Source organism: Peromyscus californicus, unplaced genomic scaffold (assembly GCF_007827085.1).
Source record: "Peromyscus californicus insignis strain IS unplaced genomic scaffold, ASM782708v3 Scaffold_5__1_contigs__length_169319896, whole genome shotgun sequence".
In the NCBI taxonomy this organism is placed as follows: domain Eukaryota; kingdom Metazoa; phylum Chordata; class Mammalia; order Rodentia; family Cricetidae; genus Peromyscus; species Peromyscus californicus.
In genome coordinates, this window is record NW_026294573.1 from 95057124 (window position 1) to 95080839 (window position 23716).

The 23716-nt window shown below is 38.0% G+C and overlaps 1 protein-coding gene across 3 annotated transcripts in view; it reads left to right on the top strand.

The window, feature by feature from the left end:
* Window positions 1-22520, top strand: part of LOC128096621 (olfactory receptor 13C8) — a 112829-nt gene extending 90309 nt beyond the window's left edge. For 2 of the 3 annotated variants that reach the window (XM_052716403.1, XM_052716402.1), the window contains exons 4-5: window positions 11705-11781; window positions 16332-22520. In XM_052716403.1, coding sequence (XP_052572363.1) covers window positions 16360-17322 — 963 coding nt within the window. In that variant the 5' untranslated portion in view covers window positions 11705-11781; window positions 16332-16359 and the 3' untranslated portion in view covers window positions 17323-22520. Of the gene's footprint in view, window positions 1-8732; window positions 11782-16331 lie in introns of those variants that run through there. The other variant, XM_052716404.1, reaches the window with a different exon arrangement.
* Window positions 22521-23716: the final 1196 nt, after the last annotated feature.

Genomic DNA, 23716 nt, shown 5'->3' on the forward strand with positions numbered 1-23716 from the left:
TTTTGGTTTGAAGTCTATTTTGTTAGATATTAGAATGGCTACACCAGTTTGCTTCTTAGGTCCATTTGATTGGAAAATCTTTTTCTAACCCTTTACTCTGAGGTGATGTCCATTTATGATGTTGAGATGTGTTTCTTGTATGCAGCAAAAGGATGGATCCTGTTTTCACATCCATCTATTCTGTTAGCCTGTGTCTTTTTATTGGGAAATTGAGTCCATTGATATTGAGAAATATTAATGACCAGTGATTATTAATTCCTATTATTTTGTTGTTGTTGTTGTTATTAGTGGTGGTGGTGGTGTGTGTGTGTGTGCTTCCCTTCTTTTGGTTTTGTTGGTATGAGATTATTTATTTCCTGTGTTTTCATGGGTGTTGTTAGTGTTGTTATCCTCTTTGGGCTGGAGTTTTCTTTCTTACATCTTCTATAGGGCTGGATTTGTAGACTGATATTGTTTTCTCCATCTATGGTGATTGAAAGTTTTTTCAGGTATAGTAGTCTGGGCTGGCATCTGTGGTCTCAAGTTTTCAGGACATCCATCCAGGCCCTTCTGGATTTTAGAGTCTGCATTGAGAAATCAGGTGAAATTATAATAGGTTTACCTTTATATGTTACTTGGTCTTTTTCCCTTGCAGCTTTTAATATTCTTTATGTTTAGTGTTTTGGTTATGTGGTGAGAGGACTTTCTTTTCTGGTCCAAACTGTTTGGTGTCTGTATGCTTCTTGCACCTTTACAGGCATCTCCTTCTTTAGGTGAGAAAATTTTTCTTCTATGATCATAATGAAAATATTTTTTGTACCTTTGAGCTGGAATTTTTCTCCTTCTGTTTCTATTATTCCTAGGTTTGGTCTCTTTCATAGTGTCCCAGATTCCCTGCATGTTTTGTGTCAGGAATTTTTTAGATTGAACATTTTCTTTGACTGATGTATCTATTTCTTCTAGTGTGTCTTCAACACCTGAGAGTCTTTCTTTCATCACTTGTATTCTGTTGGTGATGCTCGAGTTTGTAGCTCCAGTGTGCTTACCTAGATTTTCTATCACTAGGATTTCTTCAGTTTGTGTTTCCTTTATTGCTTCCATTTCCATTCTCAAATCTTAAACAGTTTTTTTTTAAAATTTGTTTCTTTCAACAGTTTGTTTTTTGTTAGCTTTCTTTAAGGAATTTATTCATTTCCTCCAATTTTTTTCTTTGTCTTTTCCTCAATTTCTTCATTCCTGTTTAAGAACCTCTATCATCCCCATAAGGTTGGTTTTAAGGTCTTTTTCTTATGATTCAGCTGTGCTGGAATATTCAGGGCCTGCTGTAGTAGGATAGCTGGGCTCTGGTGGTGACATATTGCCCTGGCTGTTGTTGATTGTGTTCCTAAGCTGGTGTCTAGGCATCTGGGTTTGGGATGGTTATAGGTCTAGGTGCCCATTTCTGAGTTTATCTTTGTTGGATGGATGTTTTGTTCTTTTGTTTCTGTTTCCTCTTTGATCTTCTAATCTTTGTGGCCTGGAGTTCTGGCGGCAGGCATAACCTCTGGTCTAGTAGGGAGTCTCTGTCTGAGTTGGAGACTGGACTTCTTGTGGCTAGCATGGCCTTTGGTCTATCAGGGGTCTCTACTTGAGTTGGGGGCTATTGCTCTCACTGGTGTGAGAGATTTCTGTGGATAGACAGGTAGCCTATCTGTTCTGGCTGATGTGGCCCACACTTGAGCAGGCCCTCTTTATTCTTGTAATGAAAGAAAGGCAATAGCCAGTGAATCTTTTTGTATTATAACCAGAAAATTAGCAAGTGCTTATCCTTTGAAGAAACTGAATGATCTAAATTAACCCTAATTATATTTACTTTAAAAAAATATTCAATATCCTTACACATCAGGGAAATGAAAATTCAAACTTCTTTGATATTTTATTTCGCCTCAATCAGAATGGCTTAAAAAATAAAAATACTCATGTTCAAGGTACAAATCTGAGCCTGGAGGGAACCTGCCCATGTTTCTAGATTAATATGTCCCAGGTCAAAGCACTGGATCAGAGATACATGATTAGAAATAGAAATAGGAATAGGAATAGGAATAGGAATAGGAATAGGAATAGGAATAGGAATAGGAATAGGAATAGGAATAGGAATAGCAATAGCAATAGGAATAGGAATAGGAATAGGAATAGGAATAGGAATAGGAATAGGAATAGGAATAGGAATAGGAATAGGAATAGGAATAGGAATAGGAATAGGAAGAGATAGTTTACTAAGCAAGGGGAAACACTTCCAAGAAATGCAGTGGACACTAGTGAGCAAGTCTCAAAAAGTGTTGGACAGGAGGCTCATGAGCCTTTATGGTTTGTTTGCATGGCACTTGCCTGTCCCACACTACAAAGCACACGCTTTTCTAGGGCATGTTCTGTTACATGTAGCCAGGTTTCCATGATTCTACACCCGGGCTTCTTTTGCGTGTTAGTTAGTCTTGATGTGACTGTTTCCAGTCTCAACTTTCTTGCCACACTCACTTGGCTTGGAATAACATGATTTGGCACTGTATTTAGGTTTTGGGTTAAACTTGATCTCCATATTTAAAGTGTGACAGCTATGTGGACTTGCCTTAGGTCACTTTGCAGTGCCAACTGGTGTGAGACAACTATCTCTGTTGTCTGAGGGTTGAATATTGGAGTATTGCCACATGGAATAAAGATTTAGAAGGCTAAAATTTCTAGGGAATTTGTTTGCTTGCATTTGAATTTGAACAAAATTTGGGGTATCTTTAATTTGTGAGTATGGGATATATCAGATCTATGCTGTCTTGGTGTCTTCTTGGAAGAATTTTGTCTGACAAGTTCTTTTACAACCTATGGGTATATTCTGACTCACTGTAACTCACCGAATGTCATTTTGAGTACTAGCCTACAGTGTTGACGATAACTAACTTGATGGAAGCTGAAAAAGTGATGGCTGAAATAGAATCATTAGAGATTTATCTATTTGAAGGTTCATAGATTCTTATGGAAAGAGAAAAATGCTCCCTCTGGTTGAGTCTAGGCGACTAGGGTCTTAGCCGGATTTTTTTAAAAAGAATATTTATTTTAGTTTCTGTGTATATGTGTGTTCCTGAATATATGTATGTGTACCACGTATGTGCAGGAGCCTGAAGAGGTCAGAAGAAGGCCAAAGATGCCTTAGAATTGGAGGTATAGACAGTTGTGAGTCACTGTTAGGGTGCTGGGCTCTGATCCCAAGTCTGCTGTAAGAGCAGTAGGTACTTTTACTATTGAGTCTTCTCTCTGACCCTGACCTTGTGTACCTAGGGTGTCTGACCTCATGGCATGCAGTGGTCTAGTAAAGAATCACATCAGAATAATACATCTTGTTTCTGAGTTGGAAGAAATTCTAAAAGACCACCCAGACAATGCATATAGTGTGGTTTAGCCCCCATTTTCAGCTATCCTGGACTTCTTGGTATTGGGGTCTTCTAAGAAAGGTAAGAAGACATATTTGATTCAGAAAGATTATGTACTAAACAGAACTTTTTCATTTTTAAGATTTATTTATTTCATCTTGTGTATATGAGTATTTTGCCTGCATGTATATATGTGTACTACATGTGTAAATTGTCCAAGGAAGTCAGAATATGGTGCTAGATCCCTTGGAACTGAAATTACAGATGGATGTGAGCCACCATGTAGGTTCTGGGAATTGATCCCAGGACTTCTGCAAGAGCCTCAAGTGCTCTTAACCACTGAGCCATCTCTCCAGCCCGCTAAATCAAACATCTTATTGAACCCAAACTTCCCTAACATGAATTCTTGCTTCAGCCACAAAAACGAATGACCAACCCAGTGAGTCCTAATACAGAACTAGGCAAAACTAGAATTCCTGGTGTGTCTGCAGATGATCTATTTTGGTATTAGAAATTCTTTCTGCACACTCTAATTATTCTTGGCATGCTTAATGTAAATGCACATGTGTATGAGCACGAACATTTTAGGAGGACTTTTCGATTTCCGTTGTAGCATCACTGCACAGGGCATCTTGGCTGTGTTCTCTCTTCCCCTCTTTACTTTCTCCCCTTTATTGTTGTCGCTTTTGAGAAACAGTGACTCATGTTTTATTCCAGCCAGCTCAAACTGAAGTTCTTTTAACTTTGGCTCCATCCTGTACTCTGCCTGTGATATTTCTTTCAGCTATAGGCATATTTATGACAATTTTCACATCAGTCCAGTAATAAATTATACAGCATCCTAAATTTCCAAAGACAGGGGATTGGAATAATGTAACAGGGACCCTACAACATGGACCCTAAAGAATTAAAATCACCTCTAAAATCCAGTGCTGGGAAGAAAATTGGATGAAGCCCTTGCATCAGAGGAGGAGGCAGTTCCTTCCCATGAAGTGGTTTAAGGAATTCTGACAGCTTACCTCACAGCTAAGTCACCATGCTTATTTCATGGCTTTTGTTTCATCTTTCCTATGAAACTGTAAGATTTTATAGAAGCCTTACACAAGAGGCTGTGAAGAGGAGTAGGAGGTTTTCTTGTCCAAGCTATGGAATACTGTAAACAAGTACAGTGTTCTTTTTTTCTCTTTTCTTTTTTAAAATCAATTTCTGTCCCAATTTCTTTTGAAATAAAGGGAAACTAAAGTAAGGGTCTAAGTATCTCAGTACCTGGTAACAGTAGCACAGGTGTTTTGTCCACATTAATTCTTGCAGCCTACCAGCATGAGGTATATTTTCATTTATTTGTGCTCTTTCTTTTTTTTTTTTTTGGTCTTTTTTCTTTATTAAGAAATTTTTTATTCATTTTAAATACCAACCACAGATCCCCCTCTCTTCCCTCCTCCTGCCCCCCTCCCATCCTTCCCTCCCAATCCACCCTCCATTCCGTCCTCCTAAAAGGTAAGTTATCCATGGGGAATCCACAGAGCCTGGTACATTCAGTTGAGGCAGGTTCAAGCCCCTCCCGCTGCATCAAGGCTGTGCAAAGTGCCCCACCATAAGTAATGGGCTCCAAAAAGCCCACTCATGCACCAGGGATGGATCCTGATGCCACTGCCAGGGTCCCCTTAAGGAGACCAAGCTACCCAAATGTATCGCTTATGCAGAGGGTCTAGTCCAGTCCCGTGGAGGCTCCACAGTTGTTGTTCTAAAGTTCATGAGTTCCCACTAGTTTTGTTCGATTGTCTCTGTAGGTTTCTCCATTGTGATCTTTTAATTTTTTAAAAATTTTTGTTTATTTTTATTTTATGTACTTTGGTATTCTGCCTGCATGTCTATGTGAGGGAGTCAGATCCCCTGGAACAGGAGTTACGGACAGGTGTGAGCTGCTATGAGGGTGTTGGGAATTGAACCTGGGTCCTCTTGAAGAGCAAGCAGTGCTCATAACCGCTGAGCCATCTCTCCAGCCCCCCGTTGTGATCTTTATGCCCCTTGCTCATAGAATCCCTCTTCTCTCTCTTCAACTGGATTCCTGGAGCTCGGCCTGGTGCTTGGCTGTGGATCTCTGCATCTGCTTCCCTCAGTTACTGGAGAAAGGCTCTATGATGACAGTTAGGGTATTCAACAATCTGATTACTGGGGTAAACCAGCTCAGGCACCCTCTCTACTATTGCTAGTAGTCTAAGCTTGTGGTCATCTTTGTGGATTCCTGGGAACTTCCATAGCATCAGGTTTCTCCCTATCCCTGTAATGTCTCCATTGATGTTTATAGTTTTCAGGATACAGTTCCTTTACTCCCATGGTTTCCCTTTTCCCTTCTCTCTTAAAAATTATGAGCAGATTGATAACCAATTCACTTAAAATACAATGACATCGTTCAATTAAAAAAAATGAAAGAATGGAGGGCTAAATGAAACAACCTTGTGCTTTTCTACTTCACATACAGTTGTTTCATTTACCACTTCTGCGTTTGTTTTTTATAAGGGATGTATCATACAGGATGTTTTGAGTGTGCCCACCTTGACCTGCAAAGTATCCTCGATATTAAAATACAGTACAGAAGTATAGACATAAAGGAACATTTTAAAAAAATACTTTCTCACTCAATATCATTGCTAAAGATTTTCTTAAGATTTCCAGATGACTGCACATTTCCACATAGATTTTCTTTTCTTCCATGTTCTATAAATGATTGTTTTAGAATGCTTTGCTTTATAAAGCATTCTAGACATCATCTCTGCTATTGACAATTTAATGCTATAAAACGCTTGTATGTTATTTTAACAGCTAAATAACAGAATGTTAAAAATGAGATGTCATTTATGGTTCTATAAATGGAATAACAAAATATCAATATCTGTTCTTTGTTGTGATTACTCAAGGACTGATATTAAATACAACTTTGGCACTTCAATATTATTTATAATCTGAAGATTAGAGTCTTGGATCTATGAAGGAAAATATTCTCAAAAAATACTCCAAGGTCCCAGTTGGAGCAATGGGGGAACAACACTCAAAAAGGGGGCGGGGTCACGGTCTAAGTAGGCCTTACAAAGTCTGAAATCCAACCAATTTATTTTTTAACTAAATTTATTTATTTTATATCCTGACCAGTTTCACCTCTGCTCCTCCTATTTCCTCCCTCCTCCCCACCCCCTCATCCACTCTTCCTCTGTTTCTGTTCAGAAAGCGGCAGGCCTCCCATGGGTATCAACAAAACAAGGCATATCAAGTTGCAGTAAGACCAAGCACTTCCCCTTGTATTAAGACTAGACAAGGTAATCTAGCATGACGAATAGGTTCCCAAAAGCCAACCAAAACTCTAGGGACAGCTCCTGCTCCCATTGTTAGGAGTCCCACAAGTAGACCAAGCTACACAACTGTCACATGTAGAGGCTCTAGGTAGGTCCCATGCAGGCTCCCTCAACCAAACTATTTTAACCTGTCTTTGGCATGAGGCAGTCTCTCCCACTCTTGGTTGCTTCTAGAGATAGAGTAAATCTTATTTTAGTGAGTAAACTTCTCCCAGAGTTCCTACCATTTATTCTACATACAATTTGACATTTACTGACAATTACAAGGACTTCTATGAAAAAGGACCAAAAGACAAACATGCACAATTAGCAGGGGATCCAAATATAGCTCCTCTAAGACACAGACTCTAAAGTAACTGGTATTATTGTACCCTTGAAAATAGACAACCAGCTGAATAGAATGCAGGCAACTTAAAATACAGGAGAACTTAGAATGATATACAAATTACTTAGAGTTGTGAAGTTGATAAATACGATGACTATGAACTAAGCAAATGAGTTTAACAATAAATTAGACAAAGTTGAAGAAAACTTGGCAAGTTGGAGGCACGTCTATACAGATCTGTTGACTGACACATGAAGAAAAAGGAAGATGAACAAAGGCGGTTAGAATTGTATGATGGAGAAATCCACCACGTGCATGACAAGGCTACATTAAATACACATAGCATATAGTGACTGGCTCTTTCCTCTGATCCTCAGATAAGCTTTATTAGGGTGCACAATCTTTTGGGGGACACAATATATCACCACAATCCACACACTTGTGAACACCTGATTTTTGATAAAGAAGCCAAAACTGTACAATGGGAAAAGGGAAGCATCTTCACCCAAAGCTGAGAATGTTATCAGGCAGCATCTGAGGCCCACAGGAGAGATTCCTCCATCTTGCTGTAACTGCCCATCTGATGTGCCCACTGATATATTTTTTAAATTACACAAAAAAGAAAGCATCTTCAAAAATCGTGCTACATAACTGGATGTCAACATGTAGAAGATTACAAATAGATCCATATCTATCACCATACACTCAAATCCAAGTGGATCAAAGACCTCAACATAAATCTAGCTACACTGAACCTGATAGAGGAGAAAGTAGGAAGTAGCCTAGAAATCTTTGCCACAGGAGACCACATCCTAAATATAACACCAGCAGCACAGATACTGAGAGCAACAATTAATAAATGGGACCTCCTGAAACTGAGAAGCTTCTGTAAGGCAAAGGAAACAGCAAATAAGATAAAAAGACAGCCTACAGAATGGGAAAAGATCTTCACCAACCCCACATCTGACAGAGGGCTGACCTCCAAAATATATAAAGAACAATTTTCTTGTGTTATCCAGCATGGCCAATAGTCAGTGAAGTTTGGAGGTTTTCTATTGATGATTGATGCATTTCTAAATAATGTGGAACTCCAATATTCCCAGCCAGGACTTTCATGGTACGTGTAATTTAAGATGCACAAAAAGCCAACAAGTCTAGTATTTTGTTATCTATTCAACTAATACATTTTTTTCTATTTCTATTTCAGAAGAAATTCAAAGTACATGTAAATGGAGCTTAATGAATAATTATTGTAGCATTGTCCTTGAAGCTACTTAAATTATCCTCCCTTTTTCGCCACAGTCTAAGCAGGTGATAGAGTATATACAGATGAAAATTGCTAATAATAATTCTTCTGATGATATAATGCTAAAGAATGAATGTGAATATTAAAACATACTGAATTAAGAATGATTATGAATAATAGGACTACCAGGGAATGATTGATTAAACTTGCTTAAACATAGGACAGTCATAAATAAAATGACATTCTCAGGAATTGTTTCATCTATTATTGTTTATTACTCAAACCATCCAAAGAAACATAGAACAAGAGTTCTGTGTGCTCCAAAATGAAAACAAAGGAAAACTAAATATTGAGTTGTTTGATTTATGAAGAAAGCATATGTCATATCTAGAAATGTTATTATTCCATATTTATAAAGCTTCCGTATTGTGATATTGTGTTCCCCAAAATATTGTGCACCCTAATAAACTTATCTGGGGTCAGAGAACAGAACAGCCACTAGATATTGAGGCCAGAAAATGGTGGCACTCATACCTTTAATCCTAGCATTTCAGAGGCAGAGATCCGTCTGGATCTCTGTGAGTTCAAAGCCACACTGGAAACAGCTAGGCATGGTGACACACTCCTTTAATTCCAGGAAGTGATGGCAGGAAGCAGAAAGGCTTATAAGGTGTGAGAACCAGGAACTAGGGCCTGGTTAAGCTTTTAGCCTTTTGAGCAGCAGTTCAGCTGAGATACATTCAGATGAGGACTCAGAGGCTTCCAGTCTGAGGAAGCGAGATCAGCTGAGGAATTGGCAAGGTGAGGTTAGCTGTGGCTGGTTCTGTTTCTCTGATCTTTCATCATTCATCCCAATACCTGTACCCGAGTTTTTTTTTTTTTTCATTTATAAGACCTTTTAAGATTCATGCTACACTTCCAGAAGATGGGGAAGCTGAATATGAGTAGGGTCCTGAATAGCAGCAGGTACACTTAAATCTTCAGAAAATATTCAAAGGTATTGCCAAAGTAATACCTTGGAAATCAAAGAAGTTTAATTATCAAGTATAATTAGAAGTATTAAAAACATTTAATCACACTGATGGGCACATTTGAACAAATTCCATACTATTACCTTGGAAGAGCCATTGGGATTTTGGTATGAACAATTACCACAAGAAGCTTCCAGTTTTATGCCTTTTGGAAAGCAATAGTTGGCTAGTTGAACATTACTTTAAGCTCCTTTTGTTGTGGAAGAATGTGAAGCTATTTTGTGAACTGTAATATGCATAGTATGAACTACATGGGAAGAACATTCTAGTGAGAAGTAAGAGACACAGGGTGCCCAGTTAAATTTAAAGAATATGAATTACAGGACAACTGGAGACATCCATAGCACTCATGAAAATTCATGCCATGTCTTTGGTCTGTATAGTAACCTATCTGAGGACATCATTCACCCATAGACATATATGCACCTCTGTATGACCAGTTGTGGAAGGATACCTAATAAGGGAGCTGAGTGTCTACTCTTGGTAGCTGACAATCAACCTCTATTAGCTATCTGCACTTTGACAAGGCAAAAGATAGATTTGCTCAGTGGAAATTAACTGTATATCATCTTCAGAGAAACTGGATAATAGCAATAATGATATGGTATACATTTTTTCAACTCTTTGATGTTAGAATAGGGACTGGCAATATGGTCTGAAAGAAGGTTGTACGATGAAAAGTAATACATAAGTAGTTACTGACCATTTTATGGCCCTGAAGAGGATAGTCAAAGGGGGGTAAGACCCTGCTCATGAAAAAAACCACATTCTGAATTTAGAAAAGGTTAGGGATTAGCAGAGGCTCTCTTCACTAGTTCTTTGAAAGTGGGTGACAAGTCTGGGACAAGAGGTGAGAGAGTATGAGGAGGTACACAAGTAGTGAAGCATTGTGCGTCCCTTCGTTTCCGTCAGAAATTGAAAATGTTATGTGAGAATTATTCTTGTCAATAGAATAAACAATTGGAGACTAAAAGCAGTTATGGATCATGTACTAATTTCCTATAGTTGCCTCTCAGGCCCACAGCAGAGTTCTTTAAAAGGATCCGGGAAGACTCACCATGAGCAAGAGGATTACGCTGGCTCAAAACCTTGATTCTAGATAAAAAGAATATCTCATGACTCAGAAAGACCCTTGTTTTGGATTTGCATGTCTGACAATCAAAACAAATACCACAACCATCATTAAAGGCTAATAGGGAAAATGTTATATTAATTTTAATGTTTATTATCCACTTAAGTAATTCAAGTAAAATTAAATTAGCTTTGTGTCAAAATATATAATTGGCTTATATGAATTGATCCACAAAAGAAGCAGGTCTTTTGAAAACTGGAATCCCCTATTGATTAAATTTCGTGATAATAATGGTAGGGATGACAAGAAGTTGATGAGGTAGGTCTCACAATTCATCCTGTGGTCAAATTTAATACAGGTGAAGAAAAGGGCAGATTGGTATAACATAGATTATTGGGATTATTTTTTTTAATATGGAGAATTTGTAGTGCTTATTGAAACATTGATTTCTTACTCTTTTTCTTCAACCCTACTTTGGTGGATTGCATTGATGAGTTCTGGAGGGTCAGTTGTGGAACATGATCCTGTGAAATTCCTTCCAAATATAAGTACCAATCATTCCTTCAGAATGGGTCATTCATACTCTTCATGTTTGTAAAGTGGGATTGTGGAGTTTTATCGCTGTGGTGGATGAGGCAGGGTTTACTTCTGTGTATGTCTGAGTCTTAGTGAGAGGTGATGCAGTGCTGCTCATGACTATATGGAGACAGCAGCTGGATCTAAGACTCTTGTTTTCTTATACATGCTGCACAACCATCAGCAAGACAGTTCAACTTCAGCATCCCAGAGTCTACGTCTGTCTATAGGACAGAAATGATCTTATATCTCTCCAGACTATTCTGAGAATACTGGCAAATACTTTAAAGGACTATGCAAATGAGTATAGTTATGTTATTAATCCTGTGAGATATTTTAGATAAATTTAGAACAATATGTGAGATTTTCTGCTTATGGTATATGAGTCTTAAAACCTTCTAATACTGTGCTATTATGAATGACAGTATCTCTGCATCTGAATACCTGTCCCTAGAATACACTAATTACAAGAGATAATTAAGTCTGACAACATTCTCCCTGGAGTTTTGGAAAGTTTTTCAGCTCTCCATGTTTATGTTTCTAACTTTGTTATAAATATTTGATCTCTTCCTAGCTCACCCCAATAATGATTTAAATTGTCTTCACATGCTAATGACTGGCCCTTTGGAAGATGTTTCTGAAGCTTAAAATGTAAACAAATATTTAGAGCATAACAAAGACCCACAAGAAACTCTGGCCTGTTTTATAATTGTTTTCTATGATTTAGCCTGAATCTTTGGACAAGAGAGTGAGAATATTCCAAATAGGATCATCTATTGGCATTCCCCGAGGAACAAACTACAGGTAAGTAGAAACCTGAAGAAAACAACAGGAGCACACCCCATGCTATCTTGTTCTCACCTTTGTCTCCTCACTGCATCCTGACAGTACAAAGAATGAAGAAAGTTGCTTTCAGAACATGATGCAAAAAGGTTGTTAAGGAACAGACCCAACTCTAACCAGGAAAGGAAACTACTCTTCAGGCTCAGGACTGTATCATATTCTGTCTTTTTGTTTTGAAAATCCCGAGTTTGAAGTTGTGGATAAGCTATCAGCTTAGATGCTTTAGGAGGAGACATCTATTTTTTCCTCACATATGGAACTTTCTTCAATTGGAGTCATAGAGATTTGCATTTCAGAACACTCGGTATCATCCACAGGAAAGCTTTTTGGTAAGAATTGATGTCATTTAAAGAAGAGGACAGACGAAGAAGCTCTTTGTTTATTCTAAACTCAAGTTTCATTTCTTTTCCTGCATCACTTTTGCCTCTTTAAAAGCATTCATTTTTGCTTTATCCCCTACCTTTTCAGCAAACAGAATAAATCCTGGGCTCCCTTGACTAGAACCTAGAAACATTGTGGAACAGGTATTATCTCTTTTCTTCAGTAGCCAAGTAATTTGAACCCAATTAGTACACCCGCAGTCTGCTGAAAAAATTTTTTCCATTCCAGATTTACAAAACTGTAATACAACAATTTGATTATATCTCTGTCCACAATGCCTGCAAAACAATTTTTAAGTAGTTGAGATTTATCATTTATATAGGTCACAATGACTGTTTCAAATTATGACAAAAATATGATTCCTATATCTGAATGTGAATGGATTCATGTTATATAGAATCTTCTGTAAATATGAATAAACATAAACTACCTCTTCTAAAAACACTTTCTGGCTTTCTCTGAGCCAGGATTACTGTAATTAAAGCCTCTTTATTCTTGTTTATTATTTGCCAAGGAACATTACTTTGGGTCTGAGACTCTTAACTGCAACTAATTATGACCCAAGGAAGAATCAAATGTGTTTTAAATTCCTACACTCTACCATAAATTCAGCATAAGTGATCACATCAGAGCTTAGCCCAGGCTAATGAGCCTCTGTTAGTGCCATATGTGAGCACACAAAGCTGGGAGAAGCTGGAAGTACAGCCTACTGCCACGCAGTGGTGGCTACATCTTTTACACACATACACACTGATGTGACAACTTATGATGTCATGGAGACACTGGGGCCCTAGATGAAAACCAGGGGCATTTTTCTACCCACTGAGAAGTGTCTTGATGGACTTGCTACTTCTCATGGGATAGTGGGGCTAGAGCTGGGCAAGAAGACAAGGAAAACCTTTCTTTTAAAAGAAAAAAAAATAGAGTAGCCCTGGATAACAAAAGAATTAGGTTCCTATGATGCCCAGAGCACTGGACCCTGAACTTAACCTATAGGTTTTTTTCTTACCCAGGTTTCTGGAGAAGTGACTTTCACACTAAATAGTGAAAGAGACCAGAAAACCCAGAAAGAAGAAAGTGGGTTTTGTAACGAATGGCATTTGTTGGTTTAATAACTCAGTATCAGCCAAGCCCTAGCTGTGAAGGCTCCAACAAAGCTTTAGCCTGACCTTCAAGCTGAAATGAGGTAGATACACCTGTTCTGCATTTATAGAATTGAGCTGAGAACTCATAGGTAACAGGCAGATTGTCTTTCTCTAAGAAAATAAAATTTTCTGGTATCAAGTTGACCTAAAATGAACTATGTCTCTCTTACCTAAAGAAAATGAATTTTTAGTCCTGTTTTTTACACATCAAAAAGGGAAGAGATGATTGCCCTGAAGGGTGAGTGCAGAGTGAGTGCTCACAGCTGAGTGTTGATGAGAGAGGGACAGCTCTTTAGAACACCCCACATTAATCTTTCTCTAGTGCTTGCACACTTAATGTTCCCCAGTCAAACTCCAGGAGCTTCCAATTACCTCAAGAACAAATTATAATTCCTTAACATTACATTTAACATACCTCACAAATTTACAAGTCAGCATTCCTTCACTTCCCTGCCTGAATGTTGTACTTCTGCTGTACATTGTCTCTTCTTTAGATGCCCTAAGGACCCGATGGCCTCAGTCAATGGCCTAAGACTGCTTCTCAGCTCATGGGGACCATGTGATGAAATCCTTTGATAATTCTTTCTCCTTCCCACTCTTTGAAATATGTCTGTGCTTACTCACTGAGCAATTCAGAAGCTTTCTGGGGAAAAGTAAATGGTTTCCTATAAACATTCCTTACCATAGAGGATTGCTGTGGTGCTTTTACCAACGACCATATTGTGCTCCAGCACTCCACACAATCAAATGGATTCTTTAAAAAAAAAAAAAAAAAAAAGGAGAGACCAGCATCCTCCAAAGAGAGAAATTCAAAATGGCTCACAAATTCTGCTATAAAGCAGGGTGTAACACTCCACCATAAGAAACAGAAAGGTCAGTGGGGAGCAACCCCTTGATTCTTCTACCGTGTCTGTTTGTATACTCTATGAGCGTGGCAGCTTATTACTAGGAGGGGCACTAAGTCAAAAGAAGAAAGGTTCTCCTGGAGACTTCTGACTGAGTGAAGGCCCGTGACTGAGACTTATCTAAGACAACCACGTTCATCTACCTCAGATTAGACCACAGACTTGGGCAAGAACTGACTCTCACTGACCCTGAGACCTGCTTTTCATTCTCCCTTATTACTAACCAACCCTCCACTCTATGACTTTTTCTTTAGCTAGATTACAAATTGTAGTTTTAAAAACATCTAGAAGGCTTTTGATTTACTCCTTTTCTTTTAATGTGTTTCTTTCTCTTCCAATCCATTATTTATTGTTTTTATGGTGTAGCCAAGTTTCTCCCATTTTTACATTTACAATAGTCTCTTCCACTAAAACTGCATTTTTATCAGTGCTCCTTAAAATATGACCTCTATGTATGTCTCCTTTGCTCTTTAATGTGGTGTTTTCTGTCTGTGCCTTTTTGACTTGGGCTTTTGTTAATTGTTCTCTCTATTTTCTACTCTATGAAATATTTTCCATGTTCTTTTAAAAGCCTCCTATCCTTACTAATATTCTCCAATTCCATTAGTGTTTTCTCCTCAAACTCACAATTTCTTTAGATTTATCTCTAAAAGTACATGGATGCTGGTGAAATATTACTTTAATTCCTGTTTTATTATGCTCTATACATCATAAATCACTTTTGACAGTTTTTCAGTATCTGTTTATGTTGTTGTAGATGTTAGGTTCAATTGCTTCCAATTTTCGTAAACCTTTCCAGGTGCAGAGTCATGTGATAGAGGTGTTACAGAGATCATGAACATCTGAGCTGTCGATAGCTTCCTTTGGCTATAAGCAATGCCATGATCAATTCCATCAAGCCAACTTTCCCAAAGAACTTAGCTAGGATGGGCTCCAAGGGCTAGGCACTCGATCCTATCCAGCTTCTGTTGGTTTTCTTTAAGTGAACACACACACACACACACACACACACACACACACACACACACACACACACACGCCATGGTGTCCTTGTAGAGGTCAGAGGACCACTTGCAGGAGTTTGTACTCTACTTTTACCCTGCAGGTCCCAGCTGTGGAACCCAGGTCATCAGGCTTGCTGGCAGGCACCACTGAGCCACCTCACTGGCCCTGTATCCAATTTTAATGCCGAAAAAGACTTTCAAGTAAACTAGTGTATCCTCCTACTGTAATTCTACCTGACCCCAGGCTTGTGTTTATTTGATATGTCTGTTGAAATGATCATGTTTGAACACTTGAACACTTTTCAGATGTACTACAGTATTTCTATAAGATACCGATTCTGAACATTTAGTGAGTCAGAAAAGTGACCTCCTGATTTCCAGCCTGGGTAACAGACAAAAATACAAAATCTAAAAGAAAACAGTAGTAATGGAAAGAAAGAAAAGGTGACAGTGATACCCACTAGTTTATTTGGTTAATATCCATTAATAACTACAATAAACTGAGACAAAATATTGTATTATAGATAATTAATTCCCAACATTTACGCACCAAATCCAGACTATTAGACACTCATTTCCAGCCAATTAAATCGGAACTTGCAGACATGGCAATAAAACTGTTTGGGATCTAAACATTTGCTCTCTTAATGGAGAAAAGTCAGGTAGGTATTCCTTATTTAAGGCCTAGATTTGTGATGAGGAACTTTAATATATAAACAACAAAATGAACTCAGCAGATAGTTTATATATATGTATATATTTATCACATATAATCAAAGAAAAAAGTCTATCAACTTGAAAGTGAGGAGGTATGAAAAAAGTCTATCAACTTGAGAGTGAGGAGGGTAGCTGGGAGGGGCTGGAGAAAGTAAATGGATGAGGGAGTGATGTAATTCTATTTCAATTAAAATATTTTAAAATGAAAAATTCTTAATTAAAATTAATAGTACTGAAAAATATCTCCCCCCCTTATACTGTGACAGCTAAATACACACCAGCAGCAACAAAGACTATGATTATTTTATGAAGGGGCTCTTATAAATTTCCATTAATAAATTTCTTTCTATTATTCCCAGAGTTCTGCTGGAGGACAGGCATATTCATATGGAGAGAGCCAATGATTCCATGTTGACAGAATTTATCTTGGTGGGGCTTTCTGACCACCCAAAGCTCCAGAAAGTTTTATTTGTGCTAGTTTTGTGCGTGTATCTGATAATCCTGCTTGGAAATGGAGTCATTATCTCAGTAGTTATCTATGATGTGCACCTGCACACCCCCATGTATTTCTTCCTCTGTAACCTTTCCTTCCTGGATATCTGCTATACAAGCTCTTCTGTCCCACTAATTCTCGGTAGTTTTCTGACAGGAAGGAAGAGAATTTCTTTTCCTGAGTGCATGGTGCAAATGTTCCTCTCCTTTGCCATGGGTGCCACAGAATGTGTGCTTCTAGGCACAATGGCACTTGACCGCTTTCTGGCCATCTGTTACCCACTGAGATACCCTGTCATCATGAGCAAGAGTACTTATGTGCCCATGGCGGTTGGATGCTGGGTTTCTGGGCTTGTTGACTCGTTGGTGCAGACATCTCTTGCAGTGCAATTACCATTCTGTACTAATAATGTTATTCACCACTTTGTCTGTGAAATGCTAGCCATTCTGAAACTGGCTTGTGCAGATATTTCCATCAATGTGATTAGCATGGCAGGGTCAAATCTGCTTTTCCTAGCTGTTCCATTGTTAGTCATTGCTATCTCTTACGTTTTCATTGTTGCCACTATTCTGAGGATCCCGTCCACTGAAGGAAAGCAGAAGGCCTTCTCCACATGCTCTGCCCATTTGACAGTGGTGATTCTGTTCTATGGAACCATCTTCTTCATGTACGCAAAGCCCAAGTCTAAAGCCACTGCTGGGACAGGGCATCAAAGTGTGATCGAGGCCCTCATCTCCCTCTTCTATGGGGTGATGACCCCCATGCTCAACCCTCTCATCTACAGTCTGAGGAACAAAGATGTGAAGGCTGCTGTGAGGAACATGCTGGGAGGAGAACGTCTGATAAAACAGAAATGATTACTTAGACTGTGTGACTCGATATTTGAAGCTGTTATAAACACAAAATCCATACAGATCAAAATGCCACATGAAAATTGGAAACTGTTAAAATCTTTTGGTTGCTTTTGTTACAGTTAGGTTTTTGTTATACTTGCAGAAATGAGACATATTGAAATTTGTAAAATACACTATTATAGAAATGCAAGAATGCTGAAAACATTTTAGTAATTACTCAGCAAGGAAAAAATAAACTCTTAAACATTTAGAAAATAATAGGTAAAATGTTTTAAGAAATGCATTTATTTAAAATTCTTAAAAGCAGTTCATAGTGTGTTGTAGGTGCACTGTTGTAGGTACAGTGAATATTAACAGGTACATTCACTTTATTTACCCACTTATTTATTATTTGTATTCAATGTGCATATAAATTACCTGATGATAGAATCTTATCTGTTCTTTAGCCTACAATAACCCAACTTATCATAGGGTTTGAAACATAATAAATGCTAAATATTTTTAAATAAATGCATGAATCACCTGATGTATGATATTAGAAATGTATTTCTGTCATACCCCAAACAGCAAAATTTACTAAAAGAGAAAATTGATAAGATTAAATGTTTTAAATACATTATATATATTGGTGTGTAGCTGGAGTTTTCTCCAGTTCTGCCTGACCCACGGTCAAGACAAATCTCTCTTACCCGCCAGTCCTGCAGCCACTCAGACCCAACCGAGTAAACACACAGAGACTTATATTGCTTGCAAACTGTATGGCCGTGGCAGGCTTCTTGTTATCTAGTTCTTCTATCTTAAATTAATCCATTTCTATAAATCTATACCTTGCCACACGGGTTCGTGGCTTACCAGTGTCTTACATGTTGGTACTCATGGCAGCGGCTGGCAGCGTCTCCTGACTCAGCCTTCCTGTTCCCAGAATTCTCTTCTCTGCTTGTCCTGCCTATACTTCCTGCCTGACTACTGGCCAATCAGCATTTTATTTATACAGAGTGATACCCACAGCATTGGTGTTTTGTCACACAAACATTATTTAATAGCTAAGGCATCACTTTTTTTTTTGTTTTTGTCATGTTCATTATAACTGAGGGGACAGGGTTTTGCATGCCTGCAATGATAGCTTTTCTGAGACTTTGTTCATAATGAGAACACAGAGATGAAAAAGTTCTAATACTGCATCCTGTGCTGTAACGTCTTAAACTTCAGGTGACACTGTAGCAGAGCATGCCTCTTGTATTTTGAGCTGAGTGCTGGCTGGAAGGAGGACCTCATCCTGCTCTGTATGGGATCACCCACTCTGCTGTACGCAGCAACACAGCCACACAGAGCTGGTGACTGAAAAAACTTGCCATTTGAGGATGCGTGGCCAAAGATCTTGAGCCAAGTTCTTCAATGAACTTGATTTGGGAGATTAGGAATAAAAATGATGGTCCAAAATGGAAATTCTGCTTATTTGTTGAATAGTGCAATCATGTGAGCTAGCACCCATCTGATCTATGAAGACCCCACTTTCACTGAGGGAGTCATGCTTAGTCAGTACCAAGGAGTACTACCTTATCTAACTCTGAGGAGCTGTGGTCATTGAATATGGAGTAAATGACTGCAGCTATTTGTTGTCAGAGAAAGCTCACAAAACCTTTCTTATTAATGGCTTGTTACTTCACAAAGTAAAATGGGACAATTCAAAAAATGGTCTCATTAACTCATATTCCTTAGTTATTTGGTCAGAGTCTACATGTCACACATCAAACATGTCACAGAATCAGTAAGTAAACTTATTTTAAGCTAAACTGTAGAGGTTCAGATACTGTTACTGTGTCCTAACCATCCTAAACACACACATACACACACACACACACACACACAAACACACAGACACAGACATGGACACACACACACATACACACACACAGACATGGACACACACACACACACACACACACACACACACACACACACACACACACTACGGGGAGAAGTTACAAGCTGCACCAAAGTTGGAAGAACTACAGGAATGCAATAGTAATAAAGTTGTCCCAGTGGGAAATGCCAATGTCATCCCATCAATGGGTCTTGAGCCTGGTGCTAATTAGGAGATGTGAGCCCAGAAATCTTGCATTGTGCCTGAACACTCTAATGAAACAAAGTGGGTTTTCAGAATCGCTTTTTGGTTTGACAGGATGTACTCAGCACAATTGAACCTCAAATACGTACTGTTACATCCTGGAAGCACAGATTTGAATATAAGATTGTCAGGGAAATAGATAAGTTCCGTGTCCCAAACATGTCAATAGAGTGATTTCACAAAAGATGGGGTCAAGCAACTGCTTTTAGATAGAGCGTATTTTCTACCTCTACCACCAGCTAATAAGTCTTCAGATAGGTGTCCCTTCCTTGTTCCCACTAAACAGATTTAAAGGCTCCTTGGGAAAACTAATCCTTATTTTTAATCATTCAAGGTTTAGACAAAAAAAATAAATATATAAAAATATACTGAATTAACCACTTTATTGAGACTCCATGCACACTATTACCATAATCAAGGTAAGTAGGCCAAGCCTATTTTTGAAAACAACAGTACACTAAAAGAAGTATGTTATTCACTATACAACCTTTAAAAAGGCACTTCACCTTACTTCTTTCTGTATGTTTTAAGGAGATATATCTATGTATAAAAAAAGGTTGAAATTAAAAGACAGAAAATGCATGCTAGGCAAATTATTCAAACACTGGTATTTCTATATTAATGACTAACAAATGGATTTATGACCAAATAAAAACTATTTCTAATAAAGGGATAGTTGTTTTATGACAGAAGGTGAATTTAATCAAAGAGATGTACAATTCTGAATGGTAGCTCTCCTAACAAAAGATTTTCAACGGGTAAAAAATTAAATGGCCTTTACATCCTTCTCAAGTATTAAGACAATAAACAAAGATTTATAATGGTGTAAAATATTTTAGCAAAAATAAATCCTATTCTGATTGAACACACACTCTTCTAAAGCCTATGTAGGATGTTTTTAAAAATTGATGTTATGACAAACTTATGCATGACCAGCAATTTCAAAGAAATTATATTAGCCAGTCTGCACTTCTTATACTTTAGGCAATTTAAGGGTAATTAATGAAAGAATCCTTATAATCTGGTGCAGTTAAAACACATTTGTAAATAACTGAAGAGCAGTAGTATTAAAAATGTTCAATGATTCTCATCATGACAGTCAGAATGCATATCTGCTATGAACATCTAATATGACCATGGGAATACGTTCTAGCTAAATATTGTCCTTTTTATAGGTCAGAGAAAAAAGTTAAACATTTCAAACTTCATGAAACAAAGCCTGTGATTTTAGCTACTTCTGTAACTGTATTTATTGTTTATATGGTAATTATACCATAATCTTTGTAATTTTTACCATCACTTCCTGTAAAATTAGCTATAATTCAATAATATTGAGTAATGTATAATAAATTATGCTAGATACCCACATAGCCTTTTAGGAATATTCACATTTAAATTCTTAGCAGGATGTTGATTTCAGGGAATAGAAGAGAGAAGAAAGGAAACAAAAGGAAGATGAGTAGAAAAAAATCAGAGAATTTAAATTCAGAGGCAACATGCCAGGTATTGTAGAATATTCATATGATGCTATTTCTGATTAAATTATCACAATAATATTGAGAGTTATATGACCTCATTGTTAATTTACAGACAAAGATTCTAAGACACACAGAGGTTAACACACTTGGATGCTTCAGCTGGGTTTCTATCTTCTTAGGTTGACAGGTCAGTTAGGAAATCTAAAGTCCAGGTATTTATTTGAGTCAGGAAAATAACCTAAAGTATGTGAAATCATAGAAAATCTGAGGAGGAGAGGGAGAGTGAGCAGGGGCGGGAGAAGAGGGAAAGGGAGGAGATTGATTTTTAAAATGGATCCTAGAGATAATCTGTCAGACTCCTCTTATTAATGGCTTATTGTTGTTTCACAGAGTAAAACTGGGCAATTCAAAAAGGAACTTCATTAACCCAAATCCCCAGGTTATATGGTCAGAGACTACATGTTACTTGTCACACACCAAACACGTGGCAGGATGAAACATGTACCTGTAACGGCAGCTGACCGATTGGTAGTACCATTTTTTGGTAAGGACTGTCAAAATCAAGAAACTGGGCTGCACGGAAGCAAGCAAGAACATGAACATGGGTGCATTCACCTCTCTCTGTTCCTGACTCTGATGTAATATCGTCAGCTATTTCAAGTTCATGCTCTGATGTCCCTCCTATGAGGGACTGTAGCATTGCACTGTGAGTCAAAAGAAACCATTTATTAAGTTGCTGCTTATTGTGGCAGAAATGAAACTAAGACAGTGAGTGCCCCCAATATAAATTTTCATACCTTATACCTTTGATCTTGATTATACCTTTGATTAATAGTTATTGGAAGGTAGGAGAATGTCCTATCTGTGTTTTACTATGGGTTTTCTTCAAAGCTGTTAACTGAACAAGTAGATCAATGTACAGGATGATGACCAAATATGGGCTGATTATGAAAGAAGTCATAAAACAGAAGTTTTCTCTGTTCATGAGCCTGATACAGCATCTTCCTCCTGGGGATGTCATACACATGCTTGAACTCCCTCAAGGAGGTGGACTGTAAGCATTGTGACCAAGGGCTTTACTAAACCAGAAAAACACTGAATAAACCCAAGGACAAGGCTTTTCAGTGTGGCACTCTTAGGAAGAAGAGAAGATTGAAGAGTTTTTCACTTGTTAATAGAGGCAGAAACCCTTTACGTTATATCTGAATGTACAGTTTTAACCTGTGTAGATGAGATTATTGCACCCATACCTGCCTTGCTTATATTCACCTTAAGCCTATGCAAATGATTTCTCTTTCTGAATCTTAATGTTCTCATTTATTTTGAGTATTAGACGTACTACTTTAAGAATCTGTGTTATGTAGACCTCCCCTCATGCCAGAGGATGATTTATTGAACAAACCCAAAACAAGAGATTAGGGGGAATTCAGTTGCTAATGGTAACAATGGATTTCCAGGATGAGGGAAACCAACTAGCACAGAACCACTGATTCTGGGCACTCTGTTTGATGCTTCAGATAATATGATTCGTTGTGCAAATATAACACATCATGACTTTTCAGCATGTGAAAAATTCAATGCAGCCATTTCCAACCTCCTCACACTCTTTAGAAAAAGAAGTACAACTTTTTTTTTTTTTTTTTTTTTTTGGTTTTTCGAGACAGGGTTTCTCTGTGTAGCTTTGCGCCTTTCCTGGAACTCACTTGGTAGCCCAGGCTGGCCTCGAACTCACAGAGATCCGCCTGGCTCTGCCTCCCGAGTGCTGGGATTAAAGGCGTGCGCCACCACCGCCTGGCCAAGAAGTACAACTTTTTTTTTTTTTTTTTTTTTTTTTTTTTGGTTTTTTCGAGACAGGGTTTCTCTGTGTAGCTTTGCGCCTTTCCTGGAACTCGCTTTGGAGACCAGGCTGGCCTCGAACTCACAGAGATCCGCCTGGCTCTGCCTCCCGAGTGCTGGGATTAAAGGCGTGCGCCACCACCGCCCGGCCAAGAAGTACAACTTTTAACAGGAGAAGCAAAGAGGCTTGCTAAGGGTTGGAAGAGAGGCATGGACATGCAGAAGGCACTCAAAAAACCTAAAAGGGAATATATCCTAATGCTAGGAAAAAAAAATTGTAGAAACTGATATCAAGATAACAAAAATATTATTATAGAAAAGGGTTACTCTGACTCAATACATTTAGGAATGGCTCCATTGCAGATTAGCGAGGCACTGTGGTGAGTGAGTCCATGGTTGTCATAGGATCAGTGGGACTCTAAACCGTATCACAGAGATTATTCCTCATCAGTGGTTAATGTAGTACTATTCACAGTAAACATGCTATAGAACAAACCTAGGTGCCCAACAACAGAAGAATAAGGAAAATATTGTATATATGTGTATGTGCATACGTACAATGGAATTTTCTTTGTTAACTGTGTAGAGGTTGTTTGCAGGAAGGTGGATACAACTGTAGATAGTCACACAAAGCAAATTAAGCCAGTTCCAGAAAGACAAACATGCTTTCTTTTATTTATAATTCCTAGACTTTGTGCAAATATATAAGATTATATATGCATATATATATATATGTGTGTGTGTGTGTGTGTGTGTGTGTGTGTGTGTGTGTGTGACAAAAAAGTAGAGGCTGAGTTTTCTAGGGAAACAAAGATGACTAACAGGTATCACAGAGCAAGAAAAGATAGCAGGGAAGTAAGGAAAATGCCTTATATATAAATGTATGAAAATTAAAAAACTCAAATAAAAATTTAAAAAAGAGTCTTCAAGATACCAATAGGAATTTATGTTTATT